Below are 21,859 nucleotides of genomic sequence, written 5' to 3' on the forward strand. Positions count from 1 at the left end.
GCTGCCAGTACTCTAGGGGCAGAGAACACGGTGACCCGAATGAGATTCGGGGCAGGTCTCTCTGACCTGAGCGGGGCGGCACTGTGTGAGGAAACAGCACATCCAAGGACAGACAGGGGAGCGGGCACAGGCTCGTCCCAGGCCGGCCACTCAGCACGAGGGGAGGGAAGGGCAGAAGTGGGGGAATCTCGGGGCAGCACCGGGGCCCTCAGCACCAGCATCCTGACCCAGACTTGCCCCTACTGCGTGGAGGGTCAGGGGCACTGGTGACGGGGGTGTGTCAGGTGAGCTCAAGGAAGCTCCGCCTGCCCAAGGGACCAGGGCCAGGCGCCCACCTTGTTGAGCCGCTGGATCTCCTTTTCCTGGTAATCCCGCTGCCGGGTCAGAGGGCTCAGCTGATCCTGCAGGTGCCGGACCTTCTGGCGCAGCTCCTTGGCCTCTGTCGACAGCCGCTCCTTGTCAGTCTGCAGGGAGCAGAGGGCTGGTGAGCAGGAAGCCTCTCCAGGAGCCCGGGACTCCCTGCACTGCCTGCCCCATGCTCACCCAGGCACGCCCCCTCTCTTGCTCTCACTGAGCAGCCCTCACAATGCTCACACACAAGGCACTGTGCAAGGCACCTGGCGTCAGAGCAGCGAGGCCCTTTTTGGTAGGTGAGGCCCTGGTTCTGACACTGGCTCCTCCACCAGCCCTCTGACACCTGGGGCGCTGTCACAGCCCTCCCTGGTCTAATCTTACCTGTCTGCCAGAGGTAAGGGCTTCTGAACACAAGTCACACATGGGCTTCAGGAGGTCTGAGAGCCCCAAAACTGAATGCCAAATTTCCTCTGTGCAATTTTCTAGGGAGAAACACCATAGTTTCTGCCAGATTCACACAGTCATCTTCTGTGACACACAGAACATGAGAACCACTGAGACTCTCTAAAGGACCTTCCTGCTCTTAGTGTCAACCTAGAGAACACAAAGACTTAACCGTGGCATACGGCAGAAAGTCTTTTCCACAGAGAAACAGTACTGTGAAGTCAGAGGAGAAAACACTATAGTCAAGATGAAATCAGGGAAGGCTTCAAGGTGGAAGCACTGCCCCCACACTCACTATGGAACGATCAGGGTTTCTCTTCCCCGCAGAGGGCCTCAGTGGGATTGGTCTGTTGAGAGCATCAAGTCCTAGCCCCTTATGTGATGGGAAATGACTACAGGGAGAGGGGAGGTGACTTATCCCAGGCTACACAGTGAGCTGGGGCTAGAGACCCAGGCTCTTGATTCAGGTGCTCTCTCGCCTTGCAAGTCAGAGACAGTGTTTAAAATAGGGGAGCGCAGCCTTGGTCAGAACTTGTGAGAGCTGTCTAGACTCCCACTAGGGAGGCTCCAGGGTTAGCTTGGCTTCTGCCTTCTCTACGGGGCCAGCCGCACTTTCCCTCAACTGAGAGCAGGGTGCTGTCAGATCTACCTACTGATGGGAGCCAGAGGACCAGACCAAAGAGCCAGGGGTCTGGCTGACAGTCACAAGATGTGACAGCACTCAAGAGATAAGACAGGCAGTGTCCTCCCTAATACTTGTCTTTGAGGAGAGGGGTGGCCACTGAGGCATGCTGACAGCTCAGATAAGGCCCCTGGGTGTCACATGCCCATGAGAGGGAACTCTGAAATGCAATCTTTGTTGAAAATGTCCACTTTTAAGCTAAACAATAAGCCTGGGCCCAGTTCCCACGAAAGGGAAGACATGGTGACATAAGATCTCCCCAGTCTGGGGGTCAAAGGGCCTTTCCTCTTTAAGCTATAACAGGACCCTGCAGGGCCCCGGCTGGTTTCGGTCACGTGCCACCGCTCCAGGCGATGCATTCCTGGCCCCCCGGAATGAATCTGGTTCCTCTTCCTGCCCTCTCCCTGACCCCTGTAACAACTTCTGTGTAGTACTTCACACTTAATACGCTTCCGCTTGTTTGCTTCTGTAATCCATTGTTTAGTCTCCTCCCCCTCAAAGGTGGGACTGGACTGTTCTGGCTGAGTCCCTGTGCCCAGCACCTAGCCAAGTGTGTGCTCCGCTCAGCAGTGACTGGATGAACCAATCCAGAGGCCTCGTCTCACGGGCTAGCCCCGCCCCCGCAAAGAGCCCATGCAGCTGGAAACAATCAACAGCACCCCACTCCCACCCCGTGCACCACAGCCTGCCCTCTCTTTTATATTCTGTGCTTCCCAAGCCTGTAAGACTTTAATTGAACAAAAAGTTCTTCTGAAGGAAAATCAGATACAAAAGCAACAGCTAATCCAATCTTCTCCATTTTTAGAGAGGAAACTGGGGCACGGGGAAGGAAAGCACTTTTGCCTATGGCCACACAGCCCTGTAGCACCAGAGCCAGAGCTGGAACCCTGTCTCGGGACTCCTGCCCCTTCTTGTTTACCCCACTGACTCCTGGTTAATGAGGAGGGAGGAGTGGGCCTCCTGGAGCTGAACCGGGGTGGGGGGGAAGCCAGCAGTCACACTTGCCTCCTCCACTTCAATCTTGGACTTGGCCAGGAGGAGCTTGCGGTCAAAGTCACGCTGCTTCTGCTCCCGCTCAGCTTCCAGGTCAGTCACCTGCTTCTGCAGGTCCGCCAGCTTCTGGCGCAGCTCAGTGATCTGGGTTCAGAGGCAGAGGGGTGGGGTGCGTGAGGGTGACTGTCCGAGGTTCAAAGCTGCTGAGAAGGAAGCAGCAAGCAGGACAGGGGGGATGCGCTGACAGCAGCCTAGAACCTGGGTGTGGCCTTGACTTCCCACAACTCCCACACTACCTTCTGCTCATACTGCTGCTTCATAGACCGGAAATGCTGATCCCACTGCTTGTTCACTTCAAGCAGCTGTGGGGAGAGATGGAGGTTAGAAGGGGTAAGCAGAGCAGGACCACAGAGAGCCAACTCCACTCATACCAGCATCCCAAGGAATGCGCGGTGTGTGCGAACGCTGGCCACACACTGCCTCAGTCCCTCCCTTCTCAGCAACTCAGCGCTGCCCAAGGAGATCCCCCGTTATCAACTGCCATCTTTTGTCCTTGCCAGGACAGCGAGACGAACACCAAGGCACAAAAACAGTGATTCAGTTCTGTGTGCAGTCATGTAACACACACCCACTTAGAGGGCAGTCTGGGACTATGTGTAAAGACTTCAGATTTCCACTCTCTACTCCAGTAATTCCACCATAAGAAAAGTAACCCAGGGAAGCACTTGCACATAAAAATGTACATACAGCGCCGATCATCTCAACAATATGCGTATCACAAAAAAATCTAGAGGCCAACCTAAGCAGGGAGGCTGTAGGATGACCAGAAACGGAGCACTGGGAGCTGTTCAGAAAACCCCACACACTGCCTCAGTTCTAAGATGGGGACACTCCTTACTCGCCACACTCTCCATGTAGTAATTCCTCAGGGACAAAAAACGGCCCTGGTTCATAAACAAATAGGTAATGGAAAAGGGTATTCCAATTTCAGAAACACAAAATAAAAAGTACCGAGTGTTGAAGGTATATTTATATATGTATGTATTTTTATATATCCTCAAAGATACAGTTTATTTTCAAGAAAAAAAGGAAAAAAATTTGCAATGCAATATGTATCACCTTTTTCCATTTTAAAAAACAGATTAATCATCAGTGAGTACATAGAAGAAAACAAGGAATATGTTAGTAACTGTGGTCATCTTTAGGAGGTGAGATTCTCAAATCTTTTTATAATGAACATTGTATTACTTTTGCAACCGGAAAAAAAATACCTCATGGCAACACAAACACAAAACTAAAATCAATGTGCACTAAGCGAAGGACTAAAGGAGCCTAACTTCCACATGCGCTGGCAGGGCAGGGAGGCAGAAAGGCCCAGGGACCTGGCGAGGAACCTCAACTCTGCGGACAGGAGGGGCGCCACCTGGAAGTGTGGCCTAGGGGAGGGAGATGGAGGAACATGCATGAGATGCAAGGGAATACCTCAACTTCGGAGACTCTCAGCTGGTTAGAAGCAGGGCCACAAGAAGGCATGGGATCTCTCCTGCTATGACAGTCCCCTCCTAAACCAGCTGCGTGGTGACAGATGAACTCCAGGCTCCCCACTCACCTACCTTATCACAACCTCTCTCTACCATCAGGGTTTAGCTTTCCTAAACCCTCCCTCCCTGTCAACAATTTTAGGCTGTGCCGCAAATGCCACCTCCTCAGTATGACCTTTGTGGGCAAGGGGGCTGATCCAAGGGACAAGAATCCAGGACAAGACAGCTAGTCTCTCCCATGACCAGATGGGTCAGTGGTCATCATGGCAGAGCCAAGGGAGGGCTTTATCCTGTGGGTCCCAAGAGGCCACCTACCTCTGTGCGCTGCTGCTCCAGCATCTTCACCTTCTTCTCAGCTGCACCCAAGGCTCCCACCTCTGGGATCTTCCCTGCTGCCACACTAACCTGGGGAGAAACACAGAAGGGCCTTTAGCAAGGCCTCAAATAACTATTCTCTCATCACTCAGAGCTCCTCTAGGGCCCCTCACTTAGTCTGCCACCTCTTTACCTTCCCACCCACCAGGACATTGCTATACAACCCCACCATGACTAAGCCCCCTTGGAAAAGTTCCCTGAGATTATTTGCCCTCCCTGACCCCCAGTGGCTCCTGGGTCCTCCTCCCTGCCCACCTGCCCTGCCTCCCCGCAGCGTCTTCTTTCCCAGCTTGGGCTGTAGCTCTAAGTACTGCCCACTGCCTCGACTCCCCCACCCCACATCTGCCAACAACCCTCTGGCCTGGAAGGCAAGAGTGATCTATTTTTAAATGTCTTGTAAAATGATTATTTAAAAATGCTTTTAGAAAGAGACAAAAATAAAGATGTGTGTGTGGATGATTAGTACGTGTGCACGTTTCCTAGCTCTGTCCTCCGAGAGGGCCTACAGCAGTGACACTCCAGCAGCAACGGGCACACCTAGCGAGGCCCAGATCTTGGCTTCTCAATACCACCCCCCAACAAAAAGGAATAGGGCTCCTCGGACAAGTGGTTAATTCCGGCGCAGGGGCAGGGAATGGATTTGGAGCATCTTATGGTGCCAGAAAGTAAGAAAGTGCTTAATAAAAACTAGTAACGGCATGTCAAATGGGCACAGGAGACAACACGAAAGGGCTTCCTGTAGTGAAGCTGGAACAAGGAGAACAAGAAAATAAATCGTGATAGTACTGGATTATAACCCAAAGAATAAAGTAAATATCCCGAGTCCATACTGGTAGAAAGAAATAGCTGAATGATAAGTGGGGAGAAGGGACAACTTCTCCTTGATGAAGGACTTCCATGAGTGGCTGTACGAGGAGGAGGGCCACACGGAACTGCCATCATACTACTACAGTCACCAGAGTCACTGCAGTGAGGCTCACCGACAGACCGAAATCGGTGAGCGAGCGTGTGAAGGGAAGCAGGACGTCTGCACAGCCTCCTCGTCTCTCCTCAAAAACAGTATTTAATTAGACAGAGAAAACACGTCACCAGCCACCCCTCAGCCCTGCAACCCAGGCCAGCAGTAGCAAGACACGCAGGCCTCACGCAGCCTTGACCCGGAGCACCAGGGAGGGCTCAATGTCACCCCTGTGGGCTCCTGCCCAAGTCCATCACCTCAGCCCGATCATGAGAACGCGTCCAGCGGACCCAAGTTGAGGGACATTCTGCAAACACCTGGCCGGTGAACCCCAAAGTGCCAAGCTCATGAGACACAAGGGGCCGCTGGCACCTGACACAGAGTGGGGGTGACTGAAGGGTCACAACAGCCAAGTCCAATGTGGGACCTGGAATGGATCCGGGGGACAGAAGAACACAAATGGAAAACCAGTGAGACCTGCAAAGTCGGCAGTTCAGTTACCAGCGCTGTGCCCAGTTCGTTCTCTCTTATTCTGATCACTGGACGGTGGCTGTGTAGGACTTGAAGGTGTGGAGTGAGCCCTGAGGGCAGAACTTGGGAGGCTCATGTGCCCCCTGCAGGCTAAGGTCTGTAAGCACACCACGGAACAGGGGTAAAGCGAGTGAGTAGGCTGAGGGGGCCCCCTGGAGGGGGCGCCGTGCGTAACATTACTGGGGAAGGAGGAAAAGGCAGCGCCAGGCTCCCGAAGGGTACACACTTAACCTCCACGAAGAAAAGAGGAGACAGACTACCTGGCTGCTGGCACCAAATCTGTCATTAAAAGCAACACCTAATGTTGACGGTTGACCATGGGCCAACCACTAAACCTACTCTCCAGGTATCACATTCCGGAACCCTCTGATGCAGGTTAGTATCTCCATTATGCAGAGGAGGAGACCGAGGCCAGAGAGCGTATGTAACTTGTTCAGGGCGGCAGCAGCATTCCACCCACATGCGACTCAGGCACAGGCGCCAGCGCTGGGCGTGCCTTCCACGGGACCTTCCTCTGGGCAGGACAGTAAGAACATCTAGCCTTTCCGGGAGTCAACGATGAATTGATTTTAAAGGGCTTTGGAAAAATGAAGGGGCCTGCCCACAGAACCCCAAGAACCCAGGGGAGAGCAGGGGAGTCCCAAAGTCACTTCCACAAGAGGGCAGACAAGGCAGGCTCCGACATGAGGGGTAAGCTGAAGCAGAGAGGGACTCCTTGGGCGGGATTCAGAAGGCCACTTCTCAGCACGGTTCCCTGCTGGACCCAGGTCTACCCGACAGCAAGAGGCGCAGGACGGCACGAGGTCACCCTTTCCAGCCTCCTGGCACGGCTGGGTCATGGAGTAATAGCCCTGGCCTTCCTACCTTACAGGTGGAGAAGAGGTCCAAACAGGACAATGCATTTACCAGCCTTGGGTAAACTCTTCAGTAACAAGTAATTAAGGTGTCAGGATGACTACAACTATTACATAGGTGTGGAGTTTGTTAAAGACATCAAGACCTGTACTGCAGCCAGGGGAAAGGCACAGCCAGGCAAGGGAAGGCAGAGTCAGCTCCTGCTCAGGGACTGGATGTGAGCCAGGGTGAAAGCAGGGGGCAAGTGGGCTGGCCTGGGGGCATAACCAGGCCATGCCCTCCTCTCTCCATGTCGGAAACTCTAGGACACAATCACAGGAACTTAGCAGAATCCCCTGAGAGGTTTGTAGGGGGCTAACAAACACCCTAATTCTGCCTGGAATATCTGAGAGGTTAAACTGACATTTGGGAGCCACCCTGTAAGAGTGACCTTGACAAACTAGGATGTGTTTAGTTAATGTGCTCACACTGAGCAAAGAACTTGCCCCCACCTTCTACAAGCAATGGCCGGAGGAACTAGAGCTATTCAGCCTGGAGAAGACAGGGCTTGTGGGAGAGCACGGAGCCGCGGTTGTGGTGGGCAGCCTGAGTGTGTCGCAGGGAATGGATGCTCCATGTGGCTAAAGGCAGAGTCAGGGTTGAGCAGTGGAAGCTCCAGGGGGGTGGAATGTCGGGCCAAGCATCCAGTGGATGAGCCATCCGACAGCTAGAACCTCCGAGTAGTGGAGCTGGCTGCAGCAGGAGGCAGTGAGCTCACTGCCACCGAAGGCAGCCACGGGGGCGAGGCACCGGCCCCCGGGACACTGTGGAAGGAGCTTCCGACCACGTACCTGCGGCTGTCCAGCTACCCCCTTCTTGCCCGTGCCTTCCACCTTGGGCGAGCCCAGCTGCCCACAGGCATCCTCTTTGCCGCTGCTCATCAACAACTTCTTGAGCTCCATGTTCTCCTCCCTGGGTCAAAGGCAAACAGAGGTCACATGCTGGCCCTGGGTTGGGGAGGCCAGGGGCCTCGGACCTACTACTCATCTGAGCTGCAGCTGAGTCCTGGGGTGTAAGGCAAGACCCTGAAACTTTCCACAGCTGGAACCAAAAAGGGCATCCTTAAGCCACTTGGGGGCAATCTGTGGGCCTCCCTAGAAGTCGCCCATCAGCAGCATGGTTTCTCCAACTGTGGGATGCCTGTAGATAGGACATCTTCAGGACACAACCAAACCTGCATTAAATAACCCTGACTACACTCTGGTGAGGAAAATACATCCTTTTCAATTATGTTCGAACTTCCCATGTACAGGAAGGCAAAGTCTCGGTTAATAGGTCTTGAGCACCTCTCCAGTACTCCCCAGTCTCCCCAGCTTCCAGCTCAGAGCCTTCAGTGGGCAACGGCACTTTGCCAGAATTATGAATGCCCTCCCATTTCATTGCATTTATTGCTGGAGTTATAGTTTATTTATGAGAGGTAATGCAGTCTTCTACTTTAATGAAAGCTTTCCTTGTAATAATTTTAAGTCAAAAAACATGGTTCAAATTAAAGTAAGCTCTTAAGTAAATAATAAGGTAAGCGATACAGATTCAGGTGTGACTGAAATGTGGAAAGTGTTTTAGTTCTGTTTGCCAGCTGGGTTTCCATGTGACAACAGAAAAACAGAGAGGTAAAGTGGCTTTCCCCAGGTCACACAGCGGGGTCCTGACTCTTGACCTCTAGTCATGAGTCTTTCCTCCAGCCCGGGTTTTTGGGTCCATGGATGGAGTCCTTATAGCTGTAAGACTCCAACTGCTTGGAAATAAATAAATACATGCAGATTCAAAGCGGACAGAGGCTCAGCAGTTGCACTTCACTCCACCTGGACCTCACGTGCCTGTCTCTGAGACTCAGTCTCCCTCCGCACAACAGAGTCATGGTCTAGCCCTCGTGATCTCAAAGGGCCCTTCGAGTTCTGATGGTCAAGATCAGTGCTTCTCAAATGTGGTCCTAGGCCAACACACAGCAAAATCACAGAGGCCCTTTGGAAAATGCAGATGCCTAGGTCTTGCCTCAGACCCATGGGCGCAGAATCTTGGCAAGCAGGGAGGGTGGGAGTGTACACTTGTATGCCTTCCTGACCCTCAGTGACCCCGATGCAGAATCAGGTCTGGGACTCATTAGCCCTGACTGTTCTCAGGAAAACTGCAGAACAGAATGATGACCAGCAGGGAGAGCCAAGTCCCGAGCCCTAGAGCCAGGCAGTAGCTGTTCGCAGGCTAAGCTTAGGGGCAAGTTCACAAGGAAGAAGTGCAATCTGCACAGACCTGCTTCTGAAGTTCTCAAGGCACTTTATAAACAGACACTCCCCAAGATACCCAAGGAGAAGAGCCAAGAGACGTCCAAAGCAGGGCTCTGGGCACAGGCCCCAGAGCCCTCAGCCTGGAAACCAGTGCCATGCACCATCCCCTCCTCCTGGCCACCCCACTCCTCACCCTTGCTCTGGGAGCCTGGACCTACCGCAGCCTCTCGGCAGCCTGATCCCGCTGTTCCAGGCCCTTGTCCAGTTTGGCCTTCAGAGCCTCATTCTCCTTCCGGAGCTGCTCACACAGGGTCTGCAGGGCAGAGAGGTAGACGAGGGTGAGGGAAGGGAAGGGGTGCACCCCTAGTGCAGGCTGATGCTGGAGGACAGTACAAGGGCTACCACCACAGTAATGGTGCTGCGCTGGGTCATTGCTAAGTTCTCAATCTTTCAACACACACTTAGTGATCACCTAACTGTGCTGGCTACATGGCTGGGTGCTCTTCCACTCACTGCGTCACCAGAGCCTCACAGCATCCCCAAAGCTACATAATTCATCTCTACTTTCAAAGGGGGCTAATGCAGGTGAATTAATTTGCATGAGGTTGCACAGCTGTTAAGAACCACCAAGGGGATTAAACTCCATCTGGCAGGCCCTCACCTAGTCTCTTTCCCCACCCCCGTCACTCCCCCAAACATCACGTAAGAGCAGAGAAGGGAGGTCATGGCCGTTAGCTGGGCAGGGAGCAGAGACTCTGAAATTTACCAGACGGTCCACCTGTTCCCTTCCATTTCCATTTCCCCACGGCTCGATGCAATCATGTGACTAGTTCTGGCCAAGGAATGATGAGTGTAAGTCATGTGTCCCTCCTGGTCTCTTCTCCCTAGTGCCTGTGGCTGCCTTATATTCCAAAGGCCACAAGATAAATGGGCCACTAAACTAATTGTGGAGCAGAAACAAGTCCCTGCCATGTGGAATAAGGGAAAACCTTTATGTTCTCCTGAGCGATTTCAGAGTTGTTTGGTTTGCAGGAGAGACTTGGGAAGGCACTGAAGCCTGAAACCGGGGGGGTGGTCAGACATGAGGGGTCCAAGACGAAAACTACTGTAACTGCTTCCGATGCCTAGCAGAGGGCTTGCGCCATACCCAGACTGGACAATGTTTGTCGAGTAAACCAAGAAATGAATCAACAAATGAATGAAGAGGAACTGGAGGAATGTGCCTCTACCCATAGGTGGGGCAAATACCCAGGATGCCACAGCCCTGGGCGGGGCCTCCAGGGAACAGAATGTTCTGCTCCGGGCCACTAAGGGAAGTTCAGTACGTGGCCTCATGTGTTGTCCACCCTTCGAGGCTAGAGGGCTGTTTCTTCCAAGTTTCTGGGAAAATGCCCTGGGCACAAAGCAGCTGATGGAGAAAGGCGGTCACAAACGTCATCACGTTCCATCAAAGGGGCTAAGAGAGCTCACCTGTGAGTTTGCTAGTTCATTCATTCATTCATTCGTTCACCAAATGTGCATTAAGCACCTATTAAGTGCTAGGCACTGGGATACAGTGATGAATATGACAGACAAGGTACCTGCTTCTCTTGTGAGGCTTACAGTCTAGCAGGAAGTGCAAGGAAAAAACCCACAAAGTAAACAAACCACCTAATAAAATAAAATTACTATAAACTATGGTAAGAGCTAAGAAGGAAACCAACAGAGGCCTGATATAAAACATGGCAGAGGTTGACAGGACCCCCTTTCACGAGGCCCAGTATGGATACCCATTTCAAACCCTAAAAGTTGACAGTGAAAATTATCTCACCCATGTGATGCACCAGGTTCACCTCCCCAGAGCTCGGCTCTGACACCTCCAAGCCTAGCTGACATCTGGGAATCTCTCCCCCAGCCTGGCTCTCCAGCCTCGCCTCCCAATGCGCCCCTCACTCAGGTGGAAGAGGGCTCTTGCGTTCTCCCTGGAGTCCTCTGCTCCCACACCTCTCCTCACACTGTGTCTCCCGCCTGGATGTTCCTCCTGCTCTTGTCAATCAGCCTAGACCCTTCTCAAGGTCACGCAAGGTAGACTTCTCCCCCATTTCTGGGAGCTTGAATGTTTGCAGACATGAATGAGGCCTCAGACTGGTGACTGGTATAGGAGGGTCTACGAGGGAGGAACGGCTCTGTCAACTAAAGGGACAGGTGCTTGGGTCCTGAGCAGGTCCTCTGGGAGCCTTCGTTTCACCACCTGTACTTCTCCACCCCCAAGCCCTCAAGGCTACGATCCCCTGCCCAGGACTAACGTCTAGTCATGATCAAATCTTAACAGTGGCTACTTTCAAACGCTTGCTGGTTCTAGCCTGTACCAAGGGCTTCACTTAACACTCACAGCAATGCCATGAGGCAGGCATTCCCAGCTCTGTGCTACTGATAGGGACAGTGAAGGACAGAGAGGATAAATGACTTGTCCAAGGTCATTCAGCAACATGTACTCCTCGAACCAAGGACCCCATGACTTCAAGGCTGGGGCTGGCCTGGGAAGTAAATCTGACTTCATTCCCATGGCACAGGGAGGGTCATGAGAGGAAGCTTCCTCTGCTGGGGAGGCAAGCTGGGACAGGAGCTAAGAGCACGGGCTTTGGAATATGACAGATTGACGTTGAAATCCTAAGAGCACCATCTACCAGCTGGACAACCTTAGGCCAAAAAAAAAAATCACCTCTCAAAGGCTGCGTCCCCACCTGTGAAATGGGAATAATGCCTTTGCTCCCTCCCTCTCTGCACTGATCTGCGGAAAAACCAGGCAGGGCCGTTGTCACCTGCCCATATCCACGGCCCAAGGGTATCCCAACCATGAAATCTGCACTGCCTACCCCATATTTCCCAATTTCCTTCCTCTTCCTCGTTCCTTCCCACAACTTCCTCACCCTGCTCACCACCCCAAACAAGAAGCCCAAAATCAGCACCCAATGTCAACTTCACTCTCGTAAGTCCCCAGGGTACCCAGGCTTCCCAAGAAGAGCGAGAAGAGGTGGAGAAGGAAGCGCACACTGGTCCATCCCAGGGACCCTCCCCGAGCCAGCCTCACCTGCAGGATGGAGGTGCGCTGCTCATTCTTGTGCACCTTGGAAGCCAGCCGGTTGAACTCAAGGGCCATGCGGCCCAGGTGGGTGAAGAGCTGGCTGTGGTCGGGCTCCTCTGCACACACGCTCAGGGTGGTCTCCAGGCGCTGCAGGTGCAGCATCAGGTTGCTGTCCTCGTGGGGCAGGGGGCCCAACTCCTGATGAGGGGAGGGGACAAGGACCGTTCTTTAGCAGAGGCTGAGTAGGTGTCGCTGGCCATTCTCCCTCTGCTTCCCCATTCCTCATGACTCAGTTTCCCCCTCTGATCCCAGCTTGGCCCAGGGAAATTCTCCAGTAACACAGGTTCCCTGTCTGGGGCTGACTCACAGGGCAGGACCTGGGGCTCCCAGGCCACCAGCTGGCTCACCAGCAGTGGAGCCGTCCTCCCTCCTCCCATATCCCTCCTCCCATACCGTGGGCCTCCCCAAGTGCCTGAGGGCAGATCACTCATCGCTGGGCCTCAGAATCCTCCTCTACCAAACGGACACACACCCCTCCCCCGCTTCTGTCTCTCAGGGTTCTTAGGAGGGCGAGCCGATAAGTAAGAGCAGCAAGCCCAGGAGAGGAGTCTTACTCTAGGCCTCTTGGGCTCAGGGAGTCCTGACCAGGGAGCCACACAGAGACCAAAACTGCCTGACTTTTATGTTCATACATGTGTCTTCTGGGGAACAGCTCAAGCATTCATCAGCTTCTCAGAGGACCCAAGATTCAAGACAGGTTAAGAATCACAGCTCTAGATATTTCAAAGAATCCCAATCCAGTAGAGTATATAAGCAAGAAGCATGCCGTGGGCAAGATAGTCTAATTTCAATAATCAATCAATCTCTCTCCATCACTCCTGTGCCTAGAACAATCCTTCCAGAGACCAGTGCCTCAGTTATGCCAACACCATGCCCGAAGGTCCACATGGCACCTTACAGCTAACTGCCGCAAGCACAGCTCCTCTGCCACCATCCGAGACCCCACCTTCCTCTGGTTGAGGCCCCTCACACCTTGGGCTTTGCTCCTGGTATCCCCTGTGCTCATCCTTCCTGGCCCTGCCCACGTTTCAGCTCCTCTAGCAACCCCCACCGAACATGTATGGAAGTTTCAGGGGAGCTATGGGGAGCCTCAGGGTTCAGGCTGGGAAACCAAGGTATGGGGGTAAGGAACTTGCCCAGAGTTTCCCAGTGGGTCAGTGGCAGAGCCAGGACTGGAACTGAAGCTTCCTGAAGTTCAGCAAATGCCTGTGTAATTCTGTTAGCACCTTGTTCTAATGGGAGATAACACTGCTTCTCTGATTCCGCACGCACCCCCACTCCCTTGCCTCCCAAAGGATTCCAGGTGGCGAATGCTGCTCTATTTCAGGGCCACGAATTGCTTCATTCTCTGATCTGTCCAATTAGCCTACAAGTTCCTGGGAGGGCAGGGTGGCCATCTTTTCTTTGCTCAGCACAGACTAGGCACATGGTGGGGCTAAGGAAGAACTTATTGATGAGATGAAGTTACAGGTCCAGGGTCATAGAGCAAGTAACTTTCTGAGCAGGGTGTTCTTGCTGCCTGTGTCAGCTTCTCAGAGCCCTCAGGGACAGAATAGGACAAGAGGACAGAAGTTTCCAGGAGACAAAACACCAAGCCATTCTAATACTCAGCCTGAACAAAAGGTAAATCACCTGCCACATGCTGCTCTGGGCCTCCCTGACCCTTTGTCTCCCACCCGGGCAGAAGCCCACCAGCCCCGAGGCTGAGTCATAATGTGTGGAGGTGCCCGGAATTCAGTGAAAGCCGGAGGGGCTGGTGATGTGCTCAGGCTTTCACAATGATCGGGCGACTGTGTGACCCAAGTAGGGGAAGTCACCAGCAAGGGATTTGCATAGGCGAGTGAGAAGCATCCTCTGCTCTGGCCCCCCATGTATCCCCAAGTGACCCTAGAGTGCCCAAGGGACCTGAGCGGGCTGTGTGCCTCTCACCCAGGGCAGGTGACTGAAACAGAGAGGAGACGTGGGATGTGCCCAGGGATCTGCCATCCACTCACCGCCGTGTTTCTGGTGCGGCCGCTGCTCTGCGGTGGGGAATTCTGCTCCTCGGCAGGGACCACTTCAAATTCAGATGAGGTGCCCTGTGCAGAAAGGGACTTAGGGGCTGCCTGGGAGAAGAACTCCTCGCCCCTCCTGTGAGAACCAACAGGTGAGAGCAGCAGGGCAGGGCAGAGATGGAAGGGCAAAATCTCTTCTCACATCCAGGTCACCCGGGCAGCCCCTCCATGCAGAGCTGAGCTCCCCGGCTTTTACACATCAGTTCATTGGAACCGCGAAGCAGGGTTCCCAGCAAGTCTGCCTGCAGCCCACTCACTGTGAGCTCACCTCCCCTCTGCAACCGGTTTCCTCCTCTGTGAAACAGGGAGACTGGGCTAGCTGATCTTGAACCACTAGATTCTAGGGCCTTCGTCTTTTTTTAAATTTTCACTTTTAAAATATTTTCAGGAACTCCAGTATGGTGATAGGGTTATTGTCCAGATGAGGAAACTGAGGGCACTTCGTTTGTTAGTACAAAAAGTAGGGACTGAACCCAAGGCCTGCAAAGCCCACATTCCTGCTGTGGCGCCACAGCTGTCTCCCAGGCCCTGGTGTCCCCAACTGGTCACCTGGAGAACACAGATGGCGGTCAGTGTGGCCACTGTCAAGTGGTCCTGTGCCAGCCCTGCCAAGCCCACCCCAGAGAGCCCAGATCTGAGATGAATCCCAAAGATGTGTCAACAAATGTGGATTTTTTCAGTATTCACCCAAATCCAGGATGGTCCAGGATTCCTGGTCTTTTTCTCATTTCTCAGCCACTCCAAGCAGAATGGACTGGCTGTGCTCCCAACAGATAGGCTTACGGTCCCCCTGAACAAGCAGCTGGCTCTGGAGTTGCTATTCCACTCCAGAGTGTAATGGGGAGTGGGGGAAAGCCCAGGCACTGCCCCTGGTCTACAAAGGCGATGTCGGCCTTCCCCCAGAAAGGGCAGGCAGATGAGCACAGCTGGGAGGCTCTCCACTCGCAGCTTTTGCTGAGTCCCACGGCCACCAGGAAGCCAGCTCTGAATCTTAGCCCTGCCCTAAAAAAATCTCCCTTCACTTATATCCTTCTCCTGCTGTCTCCCTGACCTGGGAAAGAGCTCCTCTCATTCTGGACCTGATCTGCAGGGCGACGATGCTAAATGACACGATCCCTGAGTCCCTTCCGACCCTAGCACACCAAGCGCAATTTCTCGAGGCAAACCCGTACCAGACAGTTTCTGAGCCCCTGTGAGGATGTGCGCTCCCTGTCACACCCGCCCGTTTTCCTCGCACTGCTCACAGTCAGTACACGCTCCACATCATGCAGCTTGGTATGCTGGAGGGACTGCTTGTGCGTATCAGGGTCTCCTTGGTACGTTTTAAGTGCGACCTTCATTTAAAAGTGGGGAAACCATGACCCTAGAGAAGCTGAGATCGGCTTGCCCAACGTCCGCCCGCAAGTCAGACTCTGGGCTTCCAGACACCCACCCTCTCTGGTCGTGCCCTTGTATGTGTCAAAGGGACCTTGAAGCCCAGGCAACTTCTGGCCAGGACACCAGATGCAACTTACACTGGATGGAGGTTTTTGGACGGGCTCTGGCTTGTCACTGGGGTGTGCAGGGTCGGCAGGGGGTGCTGGGACATTTGCATCTTTTCCTAGAGAATTGAGAAAACATAAATGAGCAGCGGGGAATGGGGAAAAGCACAGGTACTGCCCCTGGAGGGCAGCCCTGGGCACAGGAGCTCTCAGAGTTCTTCCCATGAGTCTGGGAAACATCTGGGAGGTGGTCCCACCAGGGCTGGGAGGTGGTCATTTCCCCAGGGAGCCTGGGGAAATGACCGGCCCTGGAACAGTGGGGACAGAACCTGGGCAGAGAGACCATCGTTCCTGACTTGCTGGCCACTGTTCCTTGCTATCCTGGACCTGCCTCAGTGATGACAAGAAGGATGGCTTACAATTAACAAAGTGCTATTACATTATCTCAGCCAATCCTCACCTCAAGGAAACTGAGGCATAGAAAAGTCACCCACTGGCCCACAGACACACAGCCAGCAACCGAAAACCCAGCACTCACACTTGGCTGTCCCTCCCCCACCCCCGATCTCTTGCCACAGGGAGTCACTTGAGGGTAGCTACACATCTCACCCAGGGTGGACCTGGCACCAAGCTGGGACTCAGACAACATGGCCAAAGGGAGAAGCGGAGGCTGGAAACACTGACTGACTGCCACACAGTGGACCCCGGGGTCATCACTTTCCTCCATTTGTGCATTTAGCCAATGCGACCAGCAGCCAGGTGGAAGGCTGGTACACCAGCCTGGGCCGAGACTGCGGTGGGGGGCTACAGCAGGAGGCCCCTAAACCCCATGTGTGCAGTCCTTCCCCCCCACAGCCCCAGGCCCTGCCCTGGACTCAGAGACATGCCAGAGGAATGCATGGTGACCACGCACAGGACTTTAACCTTTGGTCAGAGTCAGCACTTGCCATTAGCAGGTAGCCTATGTACCCTTACATCTGCAATACGCTGCGGCAAGCTAAGAGGCAAGAATCTTCCAGATTCTTCCAAGGGCCTCAGCTTCCCCAGCTGTAAGACTGAAGGAGGGGGGCCAGTCCAGAGAGCTTTCAACTCCTGTGCCAACCCTGAGTGACTCGAAGTAGATTCCTGGAGCGCTCTGCCTGGCACACAGTAGCTGCTCATTAAATATTTGCTAAATAAACAGGCTGATGAAGATGCTGAGGCCACATCCTGGGTGCAGTGGTCCATAACTAATGTCTGCCAGGGCCTCCTGAGTGCTGAATCACCAGCCATTTGGGGACAAAAGTATTCTGACATCCCATCCCAAGCCATGACTGGGAGGATGGCCTGTGGCCCAAGGGTAAATGAAGGAGATGTGGGCTTCTGAACAAGAAGGCAGACCCCTGCTGAGGGTTCAGGGAGCTGGGAGTACCAGGAAAGGACGAGGACAACCCAGGGTCCCCTTGGACCTGTGAGCTCGGGCAGGTGGTCAAAGGAGGCCAAAGTGGGAGATGGCGGTGGGAGCAGTTCATTGTCCTTGACCAGCTCCTCTGCCTTCTGCCGCAGCCTGGATGCTTCCATCTGGGACTCTTCCAAAAGTTCCCCTGGAAAGAATGGGGAAAGGCGGGGCAAGAGGAATTACTCAGCTCTGTGTGCAGGCTCTCCCCACCCGGTGCCGCTAAGCCTGCTTTGGCCTGGCTTTTGACACTCCAGGCCCTGGACCTGACTCCCACCATTGTGTTGTGGGTCGACTGGGACATACATCATTCCAGCCCACAGCCCGAAACAGGCTGATAAGGAAGAGGGCCCTGCAATCAGGGAAGAAGGAGTGGAGGGGAATCTAGAACGAGAATCTAGAACAAGGTGGCCCCTGGCACCCTCTTGCTGCCTCGCTCCCACTACAGCTGGCCAGGACTCCACAGAAAGCCAGGGCTCTCTGACACCCACCATCAGGGCCCAGGGGCCACCCGCAGCCTGCGTCCATAGTCAGGGCCAGTCTGAAGGGACGAGACCCTCAATAACACCAACCCCTCCGGGCCTCAGTTTTCCTTCCCCACAAGTGGAGAAGGAGCAGTTCCATTCCTTGTTCCCCAGTCTGACATTCTAAGCAGCAGTCTACGATGCAAGAAGAAAGCGTTTGGAAAATTGGGGAACTGAGCTCACCTCCAAAGCCTAAGTCTGGAAAAGGTGGCAGCAAGACAAAGGAAGAGTTTTAGGAGTTTGGAGGAAAGAGAGACCCCCCTGCACAGGGAAATCAATGAGAGTCTCTCGTGGAGGAGGAGGAAGGTGGCATCTGAGCCGGGTGCTGACGGACAGGGAAGACTCAATTATGCGGTGGAGGTGGCCTTGCTCTGGGCAGTGGGAACAGCTTGAGCACACACCAGGACAAGAGAGATCAAGGGCCCTACTCCCACCTGCTCCAGCACTGGGGGACTGAACCCTGGTTGCCCTGGTGATGTCAGTTCTCCCCCTCTCTGGTGCTTCCAGAAGACAAGGCCATCTGTTTCCACATCCACAAAATGGGCCTTCTAGCTCCCTTTTCCTGGCCCCACACCTCTTTCTCAGTCCCTCAAGGTATTCTGAGTCCTGTCCTCATGGTTCCGGGGTGCTGGGGACTCAGGGCTGGGAATGCTGCCACAGTTCTATGGAGGTACCCAGAGACACAGCTGGGGGGCAGGAGCCAACGCAGGGCCAGGAAGGACAGGGGTAACGTGAGTGGAGGCACATGCCAGCTGGTGTCACAGGCTACAGGGAGGAGGCTTGCGGGCAGAGTGCAGGGTCTGCTTTACCTAACATCTTTATCCCTTGCATTTTTTCCTTTAGTCGGGAATTCTCCTCCACTAGGCGCTCAAAAGCTGCGGACGCCTCTCCCGGAGGCACGCCGCCCCCAGGGTCGTAGATCCGGTAAGGTCCTCTCCCTTCCATGAGGGTGGCTCAGCCCCTGCCGTGGTGCCCGCCTGGCTGTAAGGACAACAGCAGGAAATCAGGGGGCTGGCCAGCCCACTGAGGTGCCCCATAACCCAGAAGAAAACAAGGCACTCCTCTGACTACAGTACCGCAGCGCAGGACAGTCACCTTCTTTGATCTGGACGCTCTGCCTCTATTAATGCAACCTAAGAGTGGCATCAGTGTCTTTCAGCAGCTTACTGCACTGCTGGTTCATTTGGAACAGCAACCAACTGTGAGGTGCAACGTGGATGGAGTGTGAGACAGCACGGGACTTGGAGTCGAAACACTTGAGTTCATGTCCTATCGGTGGGGTTGAGAAGGACTGGGACCCTGCATCACAGCATCCCCAGCACCCGACGCAGTATCAGCTAGGAAACGAGTGCCCAGTCAACACGTACTGCACAAGTAAGTGGCCTAACCATTAACTCACTGTGCAATCGTGGGCAGTCCCTTCCCTCTGAGGAGGGGAAATGAAAGTCCTACACTGAATCGGTGATCTTTAAAGTGAAATGCTTATGCCCTAAGGGATAAGCAAGTCAATCCGATCCAAAGTTCCATTTATACACGTCATCTTTTTTAAAAGAAAGAAGAAAAAAACCTATTATTTAATAAGCTAATTGACACTGCCAGCCTCCTCCTTCAACCTCACACCTCATATGGTCTGTCCCTTCCGGTTCTAATGAACAGGTGAATTTTCCACCAAACCACTCTCTGCTTACACAATAAAAGTGTTTTGCATTAATCTGTTCAGTTTCATCTGCTTTCTTTCAGTTGAAACCACTCGGCAAAGTGATTTCAGAATCCTAGTTCAATGGCTTGGTAGAGCAAACTTCTTTCTTGCATTCGTTCGTTCATTCAACAACTTTTTATTGAACACCTACTCTGTGCTGGACATGAGTCTGGGTGCTGGGAAGTTATCAGCCAACAAAACAGATAAAAATCCCTCATGGAGCTTACATTCTAGTGATGGGAGTGATAGACAGACAGACACAGTCAGTCAGACATAGTATTAGGTGTGATAAAATGGCTATGGAGCCCTGGCTGGTGTGGCTCAGTGGCTTGAACACTGGCCTTGAGAACCAAAGGGTTGCTGGTTCGATTCCCAGTCAGGACACATGCCTGGGTTGCAGGCCAGGTCCCCAGTAGGAGGCACGCAAGAGGCAACCACACACTGATGTTTCTTTCCCTCTCTCCCACTCTTCCCCTCTGTCTAAAAATAAATAAAATCTTTAAAAAAAAAAGAAAATGACTATGGACAAAAATTAAACAGGGAAGCATGCGACAGGGACTCCAATCGTAACTGGAACTGTCGGGCAAGGCCTCACAGTTATTTTAGCAAAGACCTGACGGGATGTGAGGGAACTAGCCTCACAGATATCGGGGAAGACTAGTCCAGGAAGACAGAGCAGTAAGTGCAAAGGCGCGGAGGCTGAAAAACCGATCCAGCCACCAGCACCACAAAGAGCTTCCCCAACACAAAAGAGTTCCACCAGACCTCAGAAGGCCTTGGGGCCCCGAAACCTCCTGCCAAAGATCACCACCCCCAGGGTAAAAACTCTTCAGTCAGGAATCCCCAAGGCCCATTGCGCGCCCACACAACGCTCCCTGACAGAAAAAAGTGAAAAAGTACTCATAGTAACGGCCACCATTCATGAATCATCTACTTGCCAGGCACTCGCTTTAAATGCTTCATGTCCATTACCTCAGGTCAGCTGCACAACCACCCTCTAATACACACGACATTATCTTTATTTTATAAGGGAGGCTCAGTGAGGTCTGGGTTATGTGGCCAGCAGGTGACGGCAAAGATGTGAATCCCACTCTGCCTGAGAAAGCTGAGTTAACCCCGTTACCTCGTACGGCTCCCCCCACCAGACTCAGGCCGGAGGAGTCCAAGCCAGTTTGTAGGGTGACACAGGGCTACTAGGTGCCCTCTGGGCTAGTTCCCCTGCCTTGAAGCACAAGAAATCACAAGGACTTTGTCCAGAGGGTCCACAACACCATGGGCCAGAAAGAAAAAGTTCTGATGAGCGGGACCCCTGCTCCGAAGACTGACAGACAGAGAAGATGAATATACAGGTGGAAGGCACCCACGCCCTGCTGGGCCCCACGGAGGCAGGCAAAGGACAGCTGCCTACCCGCCAACACAAAAGTCACCACTCAGCTCGGTGGGTGGGGGAGGGGCCTTGTTTTCAACTTGAAAGGTCAGTGCCACACAGCAGAAGAAGAAAGCCCAGACCTGCTCACTGAACGAAGAGACAGTGTGGGCAGAGCACTTGGCACAGCGCCTGGCACACAGCAAGGTATGCGAGACGTTGGCAGGTGGGGGTCGGGGAGGGTCCTTACTTGGTGCTTCCCACTGGCAAACACTCATGGACTGCTGTGGGACGCTCTGACTGCTGCAAGCGTCTGTGCCTTTGAGAACATCCCGCTTTTCACAGGTCTGGCACTTGGAAGGTGAGCCGTGGCTGACAGCGGAATGGAGCTCACAACGGCGTAGACTGAAAGCTGGAAGGGGCTTGTAGCTACCTTTGGTGGTAAGTGGGGGCAGGAGTCCTGGTTCCCGCTCACCACTCTACACACACCCCAAGTGGAACTGACCGGTGACATCACCTGGTAATTTGGGTCCGAGTTTTGCTTTGCATCTGGCTTGCCCAATAGACTGTAAGCTCCATGAGAACAGGAGCCAACTCCATCTGGTCTACCAGGGTATCTTCCGGGTGGTCCAGAATACAGCCTCGACAAATCTCTATTCAGAGCAGAAAGAGGCAGGACCAGAGGAGCCCCTAACCCTGCCCCTGCTTCCTGGGAGGCCCTGTGCACACACCCCGGGAACCTGGCCATGACCCACTGACCAGAGGCACTCCGGACAGCTGCACACTTCTAGGATCAGGGCTGGCGCAGCCCTGCGCCCTCGGAGGTGCCCAGATGTTACCAGGAGACACAGCAGGATGCAGGATAGAGAAACTGAAACCCCATCTCCACATCCTCCAAACCACACAATACTCAGGCTCTCCCTCGGCACCATGGAGTTGACAGGGAAGGGGGTTCAGGGAGGGAAAGGGGGGACGGGCGGCACTATTCTCCCCAACTCCAGCCTCAGAGGGAGAAGAACAGGCTGCCAGGCAGTGGGCAGATGGAAAAAAGATGAAACTGTCTACCGTGAGAAAACCCTCCCTGGAGATCAGAGGAGCCACCCAAGGGAGGGTCTGGACTTCTGGAGGAAAGAAAGACAAAGAGAGAGTTGGGGAATTTCCACGTCCTGCTGACCTCATGCC

At 53.7% G+C, this 21,859-nt stretch overlaps 2 protein-coding genes across 10 annotated transcripts in view; one reads left to right on the forward strand and one right to left on the reverse strand.

Moving 5' to 3' along the window:
* The window catches only part of MYOZ3 (myozenin 3), a 373,398-nt gene that overhangs the window by 164,184 nt on the left and 187,355 nt on the right, over positions 1-21,859 (forward strand). The window lies entirely within an intron of this gene.
* The window catches only part of TNIP1 (TNFAIP3 interacting protein 1), a 45,161-nt gene that overhangs the window by 6,609 nt on the left and 16,693 nt on the right, over positions 1-21,859 (reverse strand). For 7 of the 9 annotated variants that reach the window (XM_045185027.3, XM_024576863.4, XM_024576864.4 and 4 more), the window contains 11 exons: positions 18,422-18,593; positions 17,102-17,236; positions 15,687-15,772; positions 14,113-14,196; positions 12,065-12,256; positions 9,213-9,307; positions 7,564-7,684; positions 4,330-4,419; positions 2,770-2,835; positions 2,486-2,617; positions 336-464 (listed from right to left, as the gene is read on the reverse strand). In XM_045185027.3, the coding sequence (XP_045040962.1) occupies positions 336-464; positions 2,486-2,617; positions 2,770-2,835; positions 4,330-4,419; positions 7,564-7,684; positions 9,213-9,307; positions 12,065-12,256; positions 14,113-14,196; positions 15,687-15,772; positions 17,102-17,236; positions 18,422-18,557 (1,266 nt within the window). In that variant the 5' untranslated portion in view covers positions 18,558-18,593. The remainder of the gene's footprint in view (positions 1-335; positions 465-2,485; positions 2,618-2,769; positions 2,836-4,329; positions 4,420-7,563; positions 7,685-9,212; positions 9,308-12,064; positions 12,257-14,112; positions 14,197-15,686; positions 15,773-17,101; positions 17,237-18,421; positions 18,594-21,859) is intronic. The other 2 variants (XM_024576871.4, XM_024576870.4) reach the window with 1 other exon arrangement.

The sequence above is a fragment of the Desmodus rotundus genome, chromosome 6 (assembly GCF_022682495.2).
Source record: "Desmodus rotundus isolate HL8 chromosome 6, HLdesRot8A.1, whole genome shotgun sequence".
Classification (NCBI taxonomy): Eukaryota; Metazoa; Chordata; class Mammalia; order Chiroptera; family Phyllostomidae; genus Desmodus; species Desmodus rotundus.